Genomic DNA, 21,661 nt, shown 5'->3' on the forward strand with positions numbered 1-21,661 from the left:
TGCCCCTGGATTTAATCCTGAATACTGAATAAAAATTTTTTTAAAAAAGTATAGCAAGAGATTCTGAGGAATATTTTATAATGACAAATTTAATCTAGAAGATCCAACAATTCTAAATTTGTACCCAATACCAAGTATTATGGTTGGAAATTTCAATAGTTTTCTTGGTAATTGATAAAATAAGCAGACTAAAAAACAAAGAAACAAACAAAAAACCCAATAAATACTATTCAAACAACATGATGAATAAAATTGGCATGCTATCTCTGTCACTGTCTTTCCCATCATGTATGTACACACTAAATATATTAGTCAATGAATGTAATTTACCACTTTATAGTGTGTATAAAATAACTGCAGACTTCATTTACATTTTGAACAAACATTAGATATTTACAAAAATTGACTGTATAATAGGTTTTGAGGAAAGTTTGACAAATCTCAAAGGATTAAAAGTATACAAAGTATTTTCTCTGCCAGTAGTGAAATTAGGCCAGAAATCAGTAACAATATAAGTAGAAAACACCACATATTGAAAAATTTTTAAATCTTTTTCAAAACTATGGATCTAAGAGGAATTAATAATGGAAATTAGTAAATACTTTTAACTGAATCATAACAAAAACATAATATGTAAAAGTTTTGTGTTAGGGCCAAAATAGTGTTGGAGGGTGGTGGTTTAAAACAGCATTAAGGGTGCCGGGGATATAGGTCAGTTAATAGAGTGCTTATTTCATATGCACAAGGCCATGAGTTCAATCCTCAGCACCACAAGAAAAAACAAAAAAAAGCATTATAAAAGAAGAAAGGCTAAAAATCAATTTCTTAAGCATCCATGTCAAGATGTTATATATATTTTTAAGATGGTATATTTTAAAAATAGCATATTAAATCAAGGAAAGTGGAAGGAAAAAAATAAGAATAGTGGCTGTGGCTGTGGCTCAGTGGTAGAGTACTTGCTTAGCACATGTGAGGCACTGAGTTCCATTTTTAGCATCACATAAAAATAAATAATATAAAGATATCATTTCCATCTACACTGAATTAAAAAAATAGACAATAAACCTAAATTTTGGGTTATTGAAAAACTAATAAAATTGATAGATTACTGGAAAACCAAATCAAGAAAAGAAAGTAGTATGAATAATAGTAGTAACAAGATGAATCTTAATACCATGAAAATATTTTTGTAACTTAATGACAGTAATGAAAAATTGAGGTAAAATGAGCAAATTCTTAGAAAAGCATCAAAAACCTAACACAAGGTGGGGGTGATGGAAAGAAATGTCTTATATATCTCAAATTTGTTAAATCCATAAATAAAAATTCTATCTTAAAGAAACTCTTGACCCAGGGATATCATCACTTGTGAATCCTATAAAACTTTTAAGAAACAATACCAATCTTATTCAAATTCATCAAGAGAATAGAAAAAGACTTCTTCCATACTTGTTTTATGAAACAGTATAATCTTAACAAAACCCAAGATAAGAGAAGAAAATGAATGCATACAAAAATTCTAAGCAAAATAACAAATAGAAACAAGCAACATACAAAAAGATAATTGTATCACAAGTTGAATTTATTCTATGAATTAATCAATGAATGTAATTTACCACTTTATAGTTTGGATGTGAGGTGTGTCCCAAAAATTCATGTGTGAGACAATGCAAGAAGGTTTAAAGGAGAAATGATTGTCCCACACCAACCTTAATCCAATCAGTGATTTAACCAGTGATGGGATTAACTGAGATGGGGCTGAAGGTGGGTAGGCTGTGGCTGGAGGAAGGGGGTCATTGGGAGCGTGGCTTTAGGATATATATTTTGTATCTGGCAAGTGGAGTCTCTCTGCTGTCTTACCATCAAGTGAGCTGCTTCCCTCTGCCACTGTCTTTCACCATGATGTTCTGACTCACCTAGAGTCCTGAAGAATGGAGCTGGCTGTCTAAGGACTGAGATCTCTCAAATTGTGAGCCCTCAAATAAACTTTTCCTTTTCTAAAATTGTTTTGGTCAGTTTTTAGTCACAGCAGTGAAAAAGTTAACTGAAATACCACATTAACAGACTACAGCAGAAGCTGGCAAAGTACTGCTCCGGGACCAAATCTGTCCTACTGCTTCCCTTGTTCTTATGAGTAATGTTTTATTGGAGCACGGTTATGCCTATTCTTCTTTATATTGTCTATCATTGCTTTCCTGCTAAAATGGCTAAGCTGCATAATAACACAGGGCCTGTATAGCCTGCAAAACCTAAAATATTTACTATCGGTCCTTTATAGAAAAGGTCTTCTGATTCACAGAATAAAGGGGAAGTTTTTACTCAACAAATGCAGAAAAGCATACAATTCACCATCTCTAGCAATCTCATTGACTCAAAACAGTCTAAGAATAGGAAGACATTTCTTTAATGTCCCAAGGTCCCTCACAAGAACCCTTAAAGCTCCACGTTCCATCCCCATCACTGGGGGAAAAAAAATTAAGCCAGGCACAGTGGTGCATGTTTCTAATTCCTGTGACTCAAAAAGCTGAATCAGGAGGATTGCAAGTTCCAGGCAGCCTGGACAATTTAGGGAGCCTCTGTCTTAAAATAAAAGGGACTGGGGAGGTAGCTCAGTGGTAAAGTACCTGTGTTCAATCCCCAGCACCAAAAATTTTTGTTAAAAAGAAACCTTAAGTAAACATGATATTCAATGGCAAGGTGTTGGAACTTTTTTCATTTAAAATCAACGTAGCCAGGTGATGGTGTACAACTATAATCTCAGCAGTTTGGGAGACTGAGGAAGGAGGATCTCAAGTTTGAAGGCAGCTAGGACAATTTAGTGTGAACCTGCCTCAAAATAAAAACAAAAAGTGTTGGACTGGGAAAGTAGCTCGTGGTTCAATTATGTTCAATTCCCAGTACCAAAACATTTTTTAATTGAAAAAAATTAATTTTGTTGCTAGGAAGTATGCTATTAGGGTCTTTGGAGGTTCCTTTTACCTTTTGAAAGGTCTAGGAGGTGGCCAGTGTGGTGCTACATGCCTGTAATACCAGCAGCTTGGAAATTGGGAGGCTGAGGCAGGAAGATCCCAAGTTTCAGGTCAGCTAGGCCAACTTAGTGAGACCCTGTCTTGAAATTTAAAAATAAATGAATACATAAAGGGTTTGTTTTCCTTTGCTTTCTAAAACTCATTTTCTCTTAGGAGATAATGGAATTTTCCAGAGGTACAAGATGTTTGAGGATCCAGTAGCTATCAGAGCAAATGGAAAATGTTGAAAGACTCCAAATTTTCATATTCAATCAGGTAAATAATTGAGAGCCGTGACTCACTTAAACAAAAGATCTTTAAGACACACAATATTTTTAAGGGTGCTAAGGGATTCTGAGGCCAAAATGCTTGAGAATTACTACCCGTGGGTTTGCAATATTATGCTTTTTATTATCATATATTTTAACTTTTTATGCTATAATTCTTCAATTGTCATCATCATTTTCTTCTTTTATTATTATTGCAGTGCTAGGGATTGAACCCAGGGCTTTAGGGAAGCACTCCCAGCCTCTATTATTTTTCTTCTAAGATAATGTGTAAGAAATGTGATTATTAGTTTAATTTAATATATATTAGGATGGTAGTTTGCAATATATTCAATAACATCAACATTTTACTACATATTGTTGAAATCCCACATTATATTGGAAAACATTATATTAGTTTCTTATTACTTTTATAGGAAGTTATCACAAACTTAGTGACTTAAAATTACATATCTTTAAACACTGTTTTGAAGTTTGGTAAGCCTGATACCTGGGCTAAAATTCAGGTGTTAGAGAAGTTAACAGTGTCAGAAAGCTAGCAATGCCCATCTTCCTCAAGATGCCATCTCTCTGATTCTGACTTTTAAGTCTTGTTTAAGGGCACTTGAGATTTCACAAGTTCACCTGGATAATCCAGGTTACTCTTCACATTTTAAAATCAGTTGGTTAACCACTTTAATTCCATGTAGAATATTAATTCCAATTTGCTATGTCACATAACATAATCAATAGTTTCCAGGGATTAGGGAGTAGTCATCTTTGTGAAATTGTTCTGTCTACCACACCCATGCCTAGGGAACTTAGTTAATAGACAATATATTATAATCCTCTCTATAAATTATGAAGTAATTGGAGAACAGTTATATGTGTGTGTGTGTGTAAATATATATATATTATTTTTTTTAACTAAGGGTAGAGAATATACTAAATAACAGAGAGGAGTACATAAATTCTGGCCAGAAAAATTTCCAAGGATAGACTCAATATCATGTCTACTCTTGAAATGAACATTTTTCTCCTTATTACTTTTTTTACTTTATTTTTGCAGTACTGGGAATTGAAACCAGTGCTTTACATATGCTAGGCAAGTGCTGTACTGCCGAGTTATATCTCCAGCCCTCGAACTATATTTTTATGTACAAATCTAATTCTTGTAACTTACAGTACCTGATGTGTTTTTACATAGTTTATCTGTTAAAATTGAAACAATCTGTATTGAAGAATCCAATGTAAGTTAAGGCAATCACCAGCATACTGGCAAGTACATAATAAATGCTAAATAAATAAGAATTGATGGAGGATATTGCTGTATATTTATCATATTGAGTTAAGTTGGGTGAAACTATCCATGAAACTATGTATTTTTCAAAAAGCAATTCTTTTTTATATCATAAAATCCCAAAATATAATTGATTTGATTTATTCTTAATTCATTTAATATTTGATAATAAGAAGTGAAAATGTGCCAGATAGGCTATGTTATAATCTAAGTTGAATGAAATTTGCTGGAGTATTGAAAATAAGTCTTTTATGGAGAATTATGAAAAGGGATTTGTTCTGCCTAGAACAATGATTATATAAATATATAGCATATGCTTCTCTCCTTGCAATCTTGAAATCTGTGGAAGCCACAACTCAAATTGACTCATCAAATGCCACAGAGACTGTGAGCAGAAATATTTTGAAAGATATTACCTAAGGGATTGTGCCCTGAGCCCAATTATGGGCAGACAGGCTGGGTCTATGCCTTCCCAGTGTATTCTAAGAATTTATGGCAGCACAGGGGCTTAAAATATCAGCAAATTTGGTAGTACAGATGTTCTATTAATTATAACACAATAAGTGTTAAAAGAAATTCTTTTTTAAAACAAAGTTATCTCCATTATCTGCATATACATGATTTATTTGGGGAGAGGATTAAGATTTTTAATCCCATGATTACAATTTCACTGAATATTGGACATTATCCAGCAGCTCTTCATCAGTTCATTGAAATATATTTAAGGAATACAAACAACTTCATAGAAAGTAAATTAAAAATTGAAACATTTGAAAATCAAATAAGCAATTTTCTATAGCTACACTGTAAAGTACTATTTCTATTTTCAATTTGTTAAAAACAGTCTACTATATATTCATTAGTGTGAATAAACAAGAAAGAATTGTTAATATAGATTACTTATTCTGAGTCTCTTTATACATTCTTCTATTAGTATTATTCAAAAAAATCTCCCACCTCTTGATTATGTGACTTCAATTCCTCCTTCAGATATCTCTTTGCAAGAGTAGTCTGAATAAAGGGACTGATTTTTTTTTGTTTGGGGAGATGGTTAACTGAGGAGCTATTTTTTTTTTAAGTCCCCAGAGTCATTTCCCAGATTTAGGCTAACTTTGCATATTCCTTCTTCATTCCTTTCTTAACTAAATGCCAGAGGCTCTTGATTTTCCTTTTCCTCCCAGCTCTTCTATCAATCTACCTTGGGATTCCTCTCAAAACTAATGGTGAAGTGAAAAACAGGATTTACTACATTCCCTAAGACACTTCTGGCTGAGGCAACTCCTTGGTTTCAATCTTCCTTCTGTCTGAATTTTCAACTTTTGCAGGTAAGACTGAGTTTTACCAAGAAAGCCTGAGAATGAGGCAAGGTTCTTTTTAAGTGTCTTCTTTCAGTGAGATCATTTACATTTCCAGCTGAACCTTTTGGCTAGTGCCTTCCTACAGATTTCATGTAATGAGACACATAGAAAATTATAGTATTTTTTCCCCAAGCCAAACTGTACTCAGATTTATTAAAAATACTCTTCATAAACAATCATGGTATTTCATGTAGGACATGGATTGATGATATACCAGAACTTTCAAACTCCCTCTTGGATGGACTGCCCAAATCAGGAAGCCACCATAAAACCCAGTGAAGTCTTCATTTAATGTTCCGAATAGGAAAAGTTTGGACTGAGGTTTGATATTTTACATTTAGCATGTTGTTTTAACAACTTTTCATGAGTTGACCCTGAAATTCAGGAACTGAAATGAAAATGGCAGAATTACCAATCTGAAGATTCACAATCTAGAAAAGGAACTGCTGCACTTTTGAGGGACATCATCTCCCTAATGTCACTGGAAAGTCCAGATTGACAGGTCTTCATGAAATTGGTGAAACCAATAATGGGGAGTCAGGTCCCAACAAGTTTCTGGGTTCAGAGGAGTTAAGTCTATGTCAATGGCAGAGAGGGAGAGAAGAACATAAAGATGAATTTGAGAAAATGATTGTATTTTTAAGGCATACATAATGTAAGCACAAAATAACCTGGTCAGATGCAGACCTCACAAATTCAGCAAAGCCTTTATTCAGCAGCAGAGTCTATCAGTCAGGCACCAGAGCACAGCTTTCTGGACCAAAAATGGTCCCCAATTACAGCAGAGGTCTGTGTTTATATAGGTTACGCACTGGGAGATGACTCAATCTTAACAGAATATATCAGTTTGGGCATTCAGGAAGCATTTTCGAGAATTTGAAATTTGTTTTTACTGGGTAAGAATGGAGGGCTCAGAGTATAGCATTTAGTACTTATCTCTTACCCTCCAGGGTCTAATTGTACTGTCACTGGGAAAGGATTTATATGGGGAAAGATCAGTGTTTTGGCTCCTTCCCAGAGATTGTCATTTTTAGGCCTGATGGACATCTCCTTCCTAGAGATGGTCTTGTCACTGGGTAAGTTTTGTTTCCCTCCCAGGGATTGTCCTTTCACTGGGAAAAGATGTTTTGGGAAAGGATCAATGTTATTAATATGTTGTTTTCTTCCTCCTTCTCTCTTCCCAGGCTACACTGTTTTGGGGGTTGTCATTTCTATATCCTTCCCATAGAATCACTGTAGTTATTTCTGCATGGGGTCCTATGAGTGCCCTAGGCTGCTACTATGAAGGAGTAAAATACCTCAGGAGGACCCATAACCTGTTCTTAATGGATTTCCCTTCCCCATTGTTGGGAATTTGTAATTTAAAGAAAGATGGTACCTATCCCTGGGTGTCTTCCTAGAATGGGAGTTCCATTGGGGGATTTTTTTTTTTTTAAAAACTGGTTAGATAGCTGTTCTTATTGGTTCCTGTTGCTTTTTAAGATTTCTATATTATCTGCCAAGTGGACGTAACTGGAGCAGTTGGAGTATTTAGGATTTGTTTTTTCAGCCAGGCATGATGGAGCATCCCTGGAATTCTAGCGACTCTGGGGGTGGAGGCAAAAGTATCTCAGGTTCAAAGCCAGCTTCAGCAATGTACCATTGAGCTACATACCCCAGCCATTTTATTTTTGATTTTGAGGCAGTTTCACTAAATTGCTTAGGGCCTTGCCAATGTACTGAGGCTGTATTCCTCCTGCCTCAGCCTCCCAGTTGATGGGAATACAGGCATGTGCCATCAGGACTCTGGGCTTAAATAAGGTACTTTTGTGTAAACAAAACATGACCTTACATACTAGATGTTAGACTCACAGCCTGGTGGTAGGCAAGAATTAGTTTCTATTCTGAATTCAATAGATTATTTTTCAATTCAGTTTGATACATAAAGTACAAACATAACAGTGTTTTCTTCAAGGCTTAGAATTCTGAAGAATATTTGCCATTTGAAGGGAGGCAGTATAAACTCCCTTCCTTTATTTTTGGAATGGCTTGAGTTTTTTCAGGTTTCAGTTTAGATATAATGGAGGCCAGGCACAGGGATGCACACCTGTAATCCCAGGACTAGGGTGACTGAGGCAGAAGGATGGCAAGTTCAAAACCAGCCTCATTAACTAACCCTGTCTCAAAATAAAAACATAAAAGGACTAAGGAGGTAGTTCAGTGATGGAGTGTTTGGGCGCAATCCCTAGTGCTCCCTGCTCTCTTTATAAAGATGTCCCACTTTAACTTACATCATTCTCTTGTTTGCCAGTCTTTCTTTGGGCTTCCTATATACGCATATTAACTTCATTTTTGGTCTGTCAACTTTATTCAAATACAAATCATTGAGCAGAGGTTCCCTGTCCAACTCTTTCAGTTGTGTCTACCGGTACCTAGCATAAAGCCTGGCAAAGACGACACACCCAAATTTGCTGAATGAATGAAACTGAACTTATGCAAAACAATTTATTTGAAACAAAATTTAAAAATGTCTTTTTTATTTGTAAATATTGAATTTTGAGTCTCAACGTTGGGTAACATTTTATATAAACTTTTATTTTTTGTTGTATGTTAGTCTAGATTTACAGAATAATTTAAAAATCCACAGCAACACATTACCCACATTTGCTTGTGTTCTTCACTCATTGGAAAACTTTTTCCCCTTCACACTGACTTGAAGCCTAGTAGCTTGGGAGTACTTGACAAACCACTAAGTGTATCATTGAAAACGAGAGAGCGACAGTGCTTTCAAAGCTTAATCCCAAATTAGATGAAATCGACCCACTTCTCTGCTAGCCGTATTGGACGACTGCCCCCGAGTACGGGACACAGCCTTGGTGTCCCAATTTTGGGTCAGCATTACTTTCTAATTGTTAGACACGACTTGGCGTGCGAGCGAAGCTGTGGACGCGGAGGTGCGCTTTTGGGGCGTAACCGAGCCATTTAAATCAGCGAATCCGCGTTCACCGAGTTCTTCCACCTCTGGCTCATCTCGGCAGATGCTCCACGGGTCCGCACGAACTCCCGAGTCCAGACCGTCCTCCTCCCCTCTCCCGGCTGCCCGGACAACTCAGGGCCGCCGCTTCTTCTCAAGGAAGGGTAGCGATGAAGTTGGAAAAACTGAACTAGGTCTGTAACAGCGTACGAAACGCACTTCTGAGGCTGCTTCAGGGCGCCGGGGAGGGCGGCGAGCAGCACCCGCGCGAAAGGGGCGGGCCGGCTCGGGCCGCTCGCATTTCCTGTGACAGGGGCTGCCCCTGCCTCTCCCTCTCCCGCGGCGGCGGGACCATTTCCTGAATCGCTGAAGCGGAGGGAGGACTGTGGCACGGCTCTACCATTAGCACAAAGGAACGGGGGTGCTTACCAGAAAAGGTCGGGTGTGCTCCAGAGCATTCAAGAATGGAGAAGTTTTTCGGAGCTGTGGTTTGTAAAAACCGCACAAAAACAAGATCTCCACGACCCGGAGTTCCTTGTTGAGGACAGACCAGTTGGTTGTTTGCTCGGCACTGGAGCATCCCCCCTCTCTGCATTCCCGAGGTGGTTCCGCCCGAGAGGCCGGCGTCTTTCCCCCAGTTTGCCGTTCACCCGGAGCGCTCGGGACTTGCCGATAGTGGTGACGGCGGCAACATGTCTGTGGCGTTCGCAGCCCCGCGTCAGCGAGGCAAGGGGGAGATCACACCCGCCGCGATCCAGAAGGTGAAAGCTCGCGGGGCTGGGGATGCCAGGCTCATCCCGTCTTTGCGAGAGACCCCGGGGGTAGGGCCGGGCGGGAATCGGCCCGGCCGGGGGCGGAGGGGGAGGCGGAGGCGGGCCTGCTGGGAAGCGGCAGTCTATGGGAACCCAAGCCGCGGGCTGTGCCTGAGTGGGAGGCTGAAGAGGGCGAACCGGTTTTTTTCTTTCACGGAGTCTTCCGCGCGTTTAGGCTCTTAGAGGCACAAAAGCCCACGCAACCGTCGCCCGATTTCTCTAGGGATGGGGCGGCGTTCGGACGGCGGGGCGCGTGCGCCCGCGCGGGGAAGGGCAGTGTGTTGGAGCCTGCGGCCCCGCGCGTCGCTCAGAGTTACTTTGGCGTCGCTCCGCCCCGCCCCGCGCGCCGCTGCTGCCTGGTGCGGACCCGACCTCAGGTCGCCCCGCGCGGAGGGAGAGTCGGAACCCCGTAAACTCCCGCGGAGTTGGGGATCTCTCTGGAGAACTTGAGAACTTTAATAGAGTCTTTGCGGGCAGACGAGGAAGAACTCCATGGACTTTGGGGGTCATCCTGGGGCCCCTTTCTGCCTTCTGGATCACCCCCTGTACATTTATATCTGCAGCAAATATTTCTGGAGTGCCTATTGCAAGCTTTGGGGTTACTGTGGTGAGCAGTGAACCCTGCTCTCCTGGAGCTTGCAGTCCAGTGGTGGAGACACTCCTGACCAATTACATAAGTCGTGATAAAAACACAAGGGGCTGCGTCCTCCTTAGAAAAGCTACCGCAGTCGCTGCGGTATTACTGCCAGTTGGGGACACAAAGATTCTGTATTATCCTCCTCCCTGTTGTTGCCTACGGAGCAAAGCAGCTTTGTAAATTGTAGTGGGCTGAACTTGGAAAAGTTACTTGCTAATTTTAGCAGTTTATGTGAAATATTTCCATTTTCTTTTCTGCACTGGAGCAAGGATGAAAACAGAAGAAAAGTCAACTTTTAATGCCACTCAGGGAACCATTGTGTGCCCGTAGAATATGTTAATCGGTTTCTGTTTACTGTCAGGTTCTTTGTGGTGTGGCATTTGACATTTGCCCAACTGTTGCTTTAGCTCATGAACAAACCGGCTTGTTAGTGCCTGGAAAAGCAGTGCTTTCACGTAGTGCGCTGGACTAAGCCTGCAGCCTGGCAAACGGCGTCAAGTACACATGCACACAAAACATGTTTCTGGAGAAGTTCTGTCTTATTTTTGGACTCTAAAAAACTCTGGAATTTTTCTTTGTTCCTACAAAGTTTTTCTTAAGTAAGTCTCAGGCTGTTTATCATGAATAATTAATTTAGAGGATGCTGATTATCATGACATGAGAGGAGAAAAATGAATTTCAAACAGTGCCTCATCTTTAGTGTTGAATTGATATTATATATGAGACATATTTTAACGTCAAGTTTGTTAGATTGACGAATATACTGGAGAAGATACGTTGTGAATTCACTAAACTGGAGTTTGGATTAGGATGTTGAGACATTAAGTGCAAATTTTTTTTTTGGCATCCAGGAATTGTATTTATTGCAATCTTGTTAGACGGTTTTTTCCTCCTCAGCAAGGGAAGATTATGTTGACGATACAGGAAAAAAGTCACAGCTAATGTTATTTATTTATTTTGGTACCAGGGATTAAACCCAGGGGTGTTTAACCACTGAGCCACAGCACCTTTTTCATATTATTTAGAGACAGGGTCTCCTTGAATTGGTTAGGGCTTTGGTAAATTGCTGAGGCTGGCTTTGAACTGTCATTCCTTCTGCCTCAGCCTCCTGAGCCGCTGGGAGTACAGGCGTGTACCACTGTGCCCAGCACATCTAATGTTAAATGGGTCTTTTTTAATGAAAAAAAATTAAGTTCTTTAGATAGCGATTATAGCATTGTTCTTTCATTGAATTCTGGAAGACTGGGATAGGTGTATAAGGAACGTCTCATGTTCCTTGATCTTAAACCTCCTGGAAACTTAAGTGGTTTGTTCAGGATAGCAAAGTTGGCACTAAAACTAACTGACCTTTAATTGCCATAATTAGTACTCTTTCAAAGAGTGTGACTTATTTAACTTTCAAAGCCAAGATGGCTTCGAATTGTTACAAGAAGAATAAATTGCTATTTTTAAAAAAGTTTTGAGACAACATATATCTGGTAATCTTACAGGTCTGTATTAATATACATGTATAAAAATCTTTGTACTTTATTATTATACATATTTGGAGAATCATAAAATCATACTGGTATAGAACTTGGAAGCTAGCCACTACCTTATCAAGCCTCTTGAGCTGAGATTTTCATGTATTTACTTAATTCTGTATAATAAGGACAGACTTTCTCCTTACTATTACTAAGCTGTAGAATGATGCAAAGCCAACTTGGACTCTTAAATTTTAGTCTTAACTCGCTAAAACTATTTTTACAGATAGCAGAGGTAATTAAATGTTTGAATATAAAAGAAACCTAAATTTTCCTTTCTGGGCTTCAGTTAATAATACAGAGGGAGAATACTTACAATAGGGATATTTAAAATTATTGATTACGTATGATATCATTCCAAAGATATAAAATAGTTTTTTTGTGGTAAACCATAGTAGGTGCAGGAAAAGACCTAAATGAATTCAGTTTCTAAATAAATAAAGTATTTCTAGAAATCTGAAGGAAGAAATATCACTTGTTTAATACATTGTCCATATGAACTGTGTATTGCATACTTTTATAAAAGAGATTTCTTTAGGGTGTAATGAAATTTTATGTGAGCTGATTCACTAATCCCCTTTATAATTTGTTATTAAAATGAATTTTAAAATATAGCAGCAGGTAGCAATATTAACAAAGTATTTTTAAGAGAATTATGTTTTTTGTGTTTTCATGTTTGCTTAAATGATTTTAGAATATATAACAGTTGTTTCCGGGTAGCAATATATTGTTAGGGGGTGCACTTTAATGTTCTTTTATAATGACCTCCCTCAAATTTTCTAGTTTTTTATTTTACTTGACAGACTTTACAATAAACTTTTTCTAATTTTATTTCAGATGTTGGATGAAAATAACCATCTTATTCAGTGTATAATGGACTATCAGAATAAAGGAAAGACTTCAGAGTGTTCTCAGTAAGATTGATAAGAAACATTTTTTGTATTCATTTTTCTGTGTGTGTATTTTCTTTTTTTACTTTTTCATTTAAAACAGGTTGAATTATAACTATTTTAAAGTGTAAAGTTCAGTGTTTTTAAAATATTTTGTAGAGTTATACAGTCAATTTTAGAAAGTTTTCATCAACCCAGAAAGAATTCTTATGCCCTGTGGCAGTCATTTCCCATCCTCCTCTCTAATCTTTGAACTTCAGATCTACTTGCTATTTTTATAGATTTTAGATTTGCCTATTGGATCCAGACAATATGTGGTCTGTTCTGAGTTTTTCACATGGTAAAATGTTTTCAAGATTCATCCATGTTGATGCACATATCAGAACTTCATTTTCATTGCCAAATGTTTTTCCACTGTACATTATTTGTCAGTGATAGACATTTGGGTGGTTTATAATACTGCTATGAACCTCTGTGTACAAGTTTCCATGTCTTTCTTGGTATTTTACAAAAGAAAACTTTCTTTGTGAGGGAGGTGGGTATCAATTTTTTTTTACACTTCTTACCCTGTTTTATAAGTAATGAATTCAAATCTGTGTATTGATCGATCTATGGAAAAGTTAGATATTGATCTATGTAGTATGTTTGTTTGCTTCTCTGATATAGATGAGAAAGCAAAGCCTTTGTTTAATAAATAATTGGTTACTGTTTATGAGAACCACACTTTTAAAATTTGAAATGATATGTCTGAAGTAAATGGTATATCCTAATTGAAACTGATATGATAGAATAAGTTGAATATTTTATCAAACATCTCTGGGGTAGCATTGTCTAGCAGATATTTAAATGTAGGCCACGTATGTAATATAAAATATTCTTGTGGATGCAGTATATAAATAAAAAGAAAAAGGTGAAATGAATATTAATAATATATTTAAACTCATTATTTCCAAAATGTAATTTCTTTATGTAATCAACATAAAAAGTATTAATGAGATATTTTACATTGTTTTATTCATACTAAGTATTGAAAATCCATTGTGTATATTACTGTAATGACACATCTCATTTTGAATTAGCCATATTTCATTTTGTGTAGTACTGCTGTATTGGACAACACAGCTTTTGGATATCTTATTGAGACCATTTTGTGGGGCACATCTGTATTTCTTAGCAATCTTACTAGTCTATTTCCAGGCAGACATTCCCAGCAACCTCTGGCTGGCTTGCTTTTCCTTTTGTGCTGGTCTCTTGGTTGTTGTTTGATTCACTACATATTAATTTCAGGTCTTTGTTACTTTTTCTTCTTTGTGTAGAACTATTTTGAAATCAAAAAGTTGTATTTTGTTTTTGTAAAAACAAAATCATCCAGATTTGATGGTGCACACCTCTAATCCCAACTACTCTACAGGCGGAGGCGGGAGAATCACAAGTTCAAGGCTGACGTAATTAGACTCTATCTTGAAATAAAGTGAAAGGCCTGGGGGATAGGAGGATAGCTTTATGGTGGAATACTTATTTAGCATGTGCAAGGCTGTAGGTTCAATCCCTGCTATTGTAAAAAATTTTTTAAAAATTAAAAAATCAAAGTATAAAAACAGAGAACATAAGTATTCTTTTTATTCCTAGTCTTGTTTCTCTCCCTTCCACAGCTGACTATTTTTAATGCTTTAGTATGTATCCTTCCAAAAACTATGCTGTACATTTACATGTTGTATTCATATCTATGTAAACATACCCGGTTAAATATGGTTGTTCCAATATTTTTGTAGATGATAGTTTTATTTTTTGTGGTGCTGTGGCGTAAACCCAGGACCTTGCACCTGCTAGGCAAGTGCTGTACCCTGACCTGCATCCCTAGCTGTAGGTTACAGTTTTTAAATGGAATTACTGGGTCAAAGACCATGCTAAATTGCCAGATTACCCCACAAAGAGATGGTATTGGTTTGCTTTCCCTAATCAGGTTTTCAGAGTCCTGTTTTTAAACCATACCTGCCAGCAGTGAGTATTAGCCATCTTTTAAATATTTTTGTACATGTGATTGGTGAAAAGTGGTGTCTTTTTAAATAAAGCATTATTTTGAAATAATTTTCACGCTTAATGAAGGTTCAAAGATAGCACAAGAGACCAGGGGTGGTGGGGTAGGGGTGCTGGAAGGTATGGTGCGTGCCTGTAATCTTAGCAGCTAGCAAGGCTGAGGCAGGAGGATTACAGGTTCAAAGCCAGCCTCAACAACTTAGCAAGGCCCTAAACAAATTAGTGAGACCTTGTCTCAAAATAAAAAAAGTAAAAGGGCTGGGGATGTGGCTCAGTGATTTACTCCTTGGTACAAAAAAAGAAAAAACAACAAGAAAATTCTGTGTGATATTCACTGAAATTCCTCAAATGATAACATTGGCCTATTTGCTCTTTCATTTTTTTATCATAGTGTTTTTTTTCTGGAACATTTGAGAGTAAGTATAGATGTGATTCTCTCTTCTTACTTTGAGAAATCTCAGTGTTTCCTAAAAACAAAAATGTATTTTTAAATTGCCAGAATGTAATTGTCAAAATCAAGAATATAATACTATTATTCATTTTTTTTTAACATATACCTGAGAGCTTTATTGAAATATATTTTACATCCTTTAACATGCAACTTTTTAGAGTACACAATTCGGTGGCTTTCAGTATATTCATAGGTTGTACCACCATCACCACTGCCTTATATTATAAACATTTTTTCATCCCTCTGAAAAGAGATCTCTACTATTATTCAGTCTTTATCACCTTTTCAGATTTTGCCAGTTGTCCCATTAGTGTTTTTTTTTTTTTTCCTGGTCCAGGATCCAATGCAGGATCAGATGTTGCATTTAGTTTGCATGTCTTAATACTTTAATTTGGAACTGTTCCTTTGTTTTGTCATTATACTTTAATATAGAATTATTCCTTTCTATCTTAAAATTGATGTTGAAGAATACAGACCAGTTATTTTGTGGACTGTATTCCTTTTAGGATTTGACTGCTGTTTCTTCAGGATTAAATTCATACTATGTACTTTGCCAGTAGTACCACAGACACAATATTCTGTCCTTCTCAGTCCATTCTTAGTTTGTCCCAATATTGGTGATAACTTTGAGTTAATTTAGGTGGTGGCTACTATTTTCTCTACCATAAAGTTATTGTTTTTTTCCTTTGTAATTTATATGTATCTTGATGGGAAAATACTTTGAGACACACATATGCTCTTATCATACTTTTACACATTAATTTTAGCATCTCCCAGTGATTTTTTTCCTTATGTAGTTATTATTATAGTCATTGTCAAATGCTAACTAGACCCATCATTCCTTCTGTATTTATTTGGAATCCTACTTAAGAAAGATATTTTCCCTTCTCTCCCCCAATTCATTAATTCATTCCTTTATTTATATCTGAAAGGATTTGCACATTTTTGTTGTTTTCTCTAGGTTGTAATTTATTACACTAATAATACTATTTTTTTAACTGTTCCAGATTCAGTCACTGGGAGCCCCTCTGTATTCTTGACATTTCTCCATTATTTTTTGAGATTTTCTTATTTTGTTGTAACACAAAATGTTCTAGTTTTATCCCATCCTTTTTCCTGTAGAAGAGTGGAGTCACCAATTTCTGTAAGCCTAGTTCTTTTTTGTAGGATGATATTTAGAAACCAAGATCTGAGTATTAGATTTTTAAATTTTCTAATCAGCTGTCCATTTTGCATTTTATATGGATTGATTCAACTTGGGAGGCATTGATTAGAATAATTATTTTTACCTTTGGCTTTAAAGAACCCAAAATATGGCCAATGGATTTTATGGCATAGAACAATTTAACTTCTTTCTTTGTTTTTTTGTATTGGGAATTGAATCCAGGGCCATTTAACCACATCTCCACCCCTTTTAATTCATTTACTTATTTTAAGACTGGGTCTCACTAAATTGCTTAGGGCCTTGCTAAGTGCTGAGACTAACCTTGAATTTGTGATTCTCCTGCCTCAGCCTCCAACTCACTGGATTTACAGGCCTGTGTCAAAGCATCAGATCACCAGATTTAGTTTCTTATTGGACCCAGCAGCACATGTCATGAGTAGTAGATGTTCAGAGTGAGAATTAACTTTTGTAACTCAAGTCAGCAAAAATTTATACTGTATTGTTTTGTATATTTTCAACTTTTTCAGGAGCATATGATCACTTCCTTTGTTCTCTGTATATTGAAATAGACCTCATTTTCACATATGCTCCATGCAAATGGGGCTTAAATTGATTTAGGCTAGAATATTAAATTCTGCCCTTTGATGAATTTCACAACTTTCTTTTTCAGAACCAGGGACTCCTTGTGTTGCATAGGGTGAGCCTGAATTCTTGGGCTTAGTTTTCTGTTTCATTTGCCTAAGTAGCTGGGAAATGGGCATGGGCTACCAAACCTAGTTTGTAATTTAACTTTATTTTTTGTATTAAAGATTAAGTACCACTGACCTACATCCTCAATCCTTTTTTATTTTGAGACAGGGTCTCGCTAAATTGCTTAGTACTGTACTAAGTTGCTAAGCCTGGCCTGAAACTTGTGATCCTCCTGCCTCAGCCTCCAAAGTCCCTGGGATTACAGGTGTGCACCACTGCATCCTGCTTCAACCCAGCCTTGATGGATTTAATTTTATTCTTATTGTTCTTTAGATATTCTTATTTAAGTTGTCAGGGTTGGTTTGTGAGTAAAAAGAAAAAATTTCCTCTTACCAACTTTAAAAAATATTCTCAATTTTCATAATTAGAAAAAGAAAAAGGAAAATATGAGATGTGTTTAAAATTACAACTATTTAAGAATTAATAGGGGCTGGGGATGTGGCTCCAGCGGTAGTGCGCTTGGCTGGCATGTGTGCGGCCCAGGTTTGATCTTCAGTACCACATACAAACAAAGATGTTGTGTCCACTGAAAACTAAAAAAAAAAAAAAAAGAATTAATAGGCTAATTTTAATTAAATACTTCCTTCAGATGTGATAACTTTGCCTGAAGCAGTTTTTTTTTTTTTTTTTTTAAATTAAAAGAACTATTTTGGGGACTGGGGTTGTGGCTCATCGGTAGAGTGCTTGCCTAGCATGTGCGAAGCCCTGGGTTCTATCCTCAGCACCACATAAAAATAAATAAAATAAAGCTATTGTGTCCAACTGCAACTAAAAAATAAATATGTAAAAAGAAAAAGAATCAATACCTTATTAAAAAAAAGGAAATATTTTGCCAGGCATGGTGGCGCACACCTATTATTCCAGTGGCTGAGGTAGGAGGATTATGAGTTCAAAGCCAGGCTCAGTAATTTAGCGGGGTCCTAAGAAACACTGAGAGACCCTGTCTCTAAATAAGAATACAAACAAAGTGCTGGGGATGTTGCTCAGTGGTTAACGCCCCTGGATTCATTCCCTGGTACCAAAAACCTATTTTATGAAAAAAATATATGCATTGTAAAAAATTAGAAAACAAATATGTTGAGATAAGTGAGTGAATATCATATTTCTACCACCCAAAGATTTTTCACTGGCAGTGTGTTTGTATATATTGCTTTCTCCAACTTTATTTGCAGACATATACAAACATACCATATATTTTTTTTCTGGTATAGGGGGGTGTCAAACAGATATGAATCAATGGTCTGAATCACTTTTGGACGACCTCTATGTCCAGATCCTCTTCCTTTTTCATTCTGGTAACATGAGAACGCATTTTTAAGCTGTTATGGCAGTTAAGCATTTTCTAAATTGACCAACTGATTACTTCAGTCAGTCCTTATTTTTTGCATTTTGTGTTGGGTCTAGTTTTTTCATGATACTGAAAATTTAAGGGTTTTTCTTTTTTTGGGGGGGGGGTGATGTTAGGAATTAATCCTGGGGCCTTGTGCATGCTGGACAAGCATTGTACCACTGAGCCACATCCCTATCCCAAGGGAACTTAATTTTAAATTTCTACTTGGGAACATCACTTTTATTCTTTAAAATGTATTCCTGTTGTCTAATAGAAATGTATCCTTTATACCTTCTAGGTAAACTTTTTTTTTTTTTTTTTAAGAAATCTGACCTTTTCAGATTAATTTTTTAATTATATCAATAAATTTAATGGTTGTTATTTTACATTATGCAAGGTAATTGATGTAGTAGTGTGTTAGTGGAATCTTTAAGAGGTGAACATTCTCTCACTTAATATCTTAATAATAGTAAGTATTTGGGGATAACCATCAGTATATGAAAACAGTATTATCACCAAACATAAAACATTTTGCTAGGTATGGTTGTGCACAAATCCTAGTAACTCAGTAGGTTGATGCAGGAGAATCACAAGTTTGAAGCCTCTTGGGACCTCAGTGAGGCCCGAAGAAACTTAGTGAGACCCTGTCTCAAAATAAAAAATGAAAGGGCTTAGGATATATAGCTCAGTGGTAAAGTGTCCCTGGGTTCAATCTCAGTATCAAAAATAAACAAATAAAAACCTTCAAAATCATAAAATGTAGAATATATTTTGTATCTGCTGCTAGCTTAGAAAAGAATTACCAGCATCAGATTGAACATGTTTTATATGTGCCCTTAGCTTATATATTCAATTTTCTGTTCTTTTTTTTGGGGTAGGGGATACCGGGGATTAAACTCAGGGCGCACTCAACCACTGAGCCAAATCGCCAGCCCCATTTTGTATTTTATTTTAGAGACAGGGCCTCACTGATTTGCTTAGTACCTCACTTTTTGCTGAGTCTGGCATTGAACTCACAATCCTTCTGCCTCAGCCCCCAGAGTTGCTGGGATTACAGGCGTACAACACTGCGCTCAGCTACGCTTTTCTTTTTTTAAGGCACTATTTTAGAAATCATAAGTGTATACATTAAGAAAATGCAGTCATGTTGCTTAATAATGGGATATTCTGAGAAATGCATCATTAGTCAATTTTATCATTGTGCAGATGTCATGGGGTGTACAGTGTACAAACAAAGATAACTGGGTTACTTCATGAAATAATCTTATGGGATCACTATGATATATAAAGAGATATACGTCCATCATTATGTTATTATATGGTATGTAACTAAACTACACCAGTGACAAATGTAATGGTATTTATGGAATCTCAGGAAGATATTTAATTTTTTATTATTATTTTGTGTCTAACTGAAATTAGACTCTTGAATCTTTCCTGATTGCATTTAAGTTTACCTATACACAGACTTAGAAAACATAAATATATACTATATTTGTTAATATTTGTCTTTGAGCCTTGTTTTATCTTAGAATAAGTTTATTTGATGAATGCTGTAAAAAGCATGCAGTTTTGGGCTGGGGATATAGCTCAGCTGGTAGAGTGCTTGCCTCACACGCACAAGGTCCTGTGTTCAATTCCCAGCACAACAAACACACACACACACACACACACACACACACACGCAAATGCAGTTTTACCAAAAAGAAAAACCTATTGAAGTTAGAAAAGCCCAGTTAAAATGTTTTGTTTTTTTTCCTACCTTTTTGTATTGGGGGAAATGACTTTGGGGAGGTATCAGGACAAATTTAAATGTGCTTTGTGGGTTAGATGGTAATATTGTTAATGTTAATTTTAATTTCCTTATTATCATGGTTATACTGTTCTTTAAGGGAATGTCCTTATATTTGAGAAACTGACAATGAAGTATTAGGAGTAATGGGCTGTTATATCTGCAGCTGACACACAAATGGTTTTGGAAAAAAGTATGTGTGCATACCTGTGTGTATTTAGAGACAAATGATAGGACATGTGTTAAAATACTAAAATTAGGGAATCTTTTTTCTCTTTTCCCTAAAGAGAGAGAGAGAGAGAGAGAGTGTGTGTGTGTGTGTGTGTGTGAGAGAGAGAGAGAGAGAGACAGAGAATTTTTTAATATTTATTTTTTAGTTTTCGGTGGACACAAAGTCTTTGTATGTGGTGCTGAGGATCGAACCCGGGCCGCACCCATGCCAGGCGAGCACGCTACCACTTGAGCCACCTCCCCAGCCCCTAAAAATTAGGGAATCTGAAAGAAAGATAAATGGGACTCTTTACTGTTCTCAAAACTTTTCTGCAAGTTTTAAGTAATTTTAAAATTAAAAGTTAAAAAGTTTGGCGGGGACGGAAGGATTAAATGAACACAGATAAGGAAAGGGGGAGAGGGGAAGGGAGAGGGCACACTGGTAGGAAAGATGGTGGAATGCAATGGTCATCATTACTCTAAGTACATGTAAGAAGACACGAAGGATGTGACTACGTCTCTTGTGTACAACAAGAGACGTAAAAAATTGTTCTCTATATGTGTAATATGAATTGTAATGCATTCTGTTACAACAAATCAAAATTTAAAAAAAAATTGATGGTTAGAAGAAGGTTAGGGGAATTAATCTACTTCATAAACAATGCGCTATTTATAGTTATTTAAAATTGCAAGGGACTTTTGAAGAAATCTACTTTAACTTCATTTTTAGATAAGTGAGACTGTTGAGTGGCAGATTGGATTTAATAGTACTTCAACACTGGCTTAGTAAGTACTAATCAGCATAACAATATTTTAATTAAAGAATCATGAATACAATTTCGTAAGTTGCTTTCTGAGGTAAAGTGCTGGTTGCTTGAATCTTTGTGAGATTCTACCATGGCTTACAGTTGTGAGGGCCAGAAAGGGCAGAAGGTGATGGTGTAGCTCATCAGCCTTACTTTAGATACTTGCAAAACAGAAGCTGGATTCAGGTATGGTTCTGTGATTAAGCTAATATGCCAGTGGATGGCTGAATTTATTGGTTTTGATGAGTACATGAACCTTGTATTAGATGATACAGAAGAGATTCATACTAAAATTAAAGAAAACAATTGGGTAGGATCATGCTAAAAGGAGATAATATTATTCTGCTATAAAGTGTCTCCAACTAGATATGAT

The 21,661-nt window shown here is 36.6% G+C and overlaps 1 protein-coding gene across 3 annotated transcripts in view; it reads left to right on the plus strand.

The window, feature by feature from the left end:
• The first annotated feature begins 9,529 nt into the window (after window positions 1–9,529).
• Ss18 (SS18 subunit of BAF chromatin remodeling complex) overlaps window positions 9,530–21,661 on the plus strand; it is a 78,160-nt gene continuing 66,028 nt past the window's right edge. For all 3 annotated transcript variants that reach the window (XM_076836716.2, XM_076836717.2, XM_076836714.2), the window contains exons 1-2: window positions 9,530–9,646; window positions 12,695–12,771. In XM_076836716.2, coding sequence (XP_076692831.1) covers window positions 9,578–9,646; window positions 12,695–12,771 — 146 coding nt within the window. In that variant the 5' untranslated portion in view covers window positions 9,530–9,577. The remainder of the gene's footprint in view (window positions 9,647–12,694; window positions 12,772–21,661) is intronic.

The sequence above is a fragment of the Callospermophilus lateralis genome, chromosome 17 (genome assembly GCF_048772815.1).
Source record: "Callospermophilus lateralis isolate mCalLat2 chromosome 17, mCalLat2.hap1, whole genome shotgun sequence".
Lineage (NCBI taxonomy): Eukaryota > Metazoa > Chordata > Mammalia > Rodentia > Sciuridae > Callospermophilus > Callospermophilus lateralis.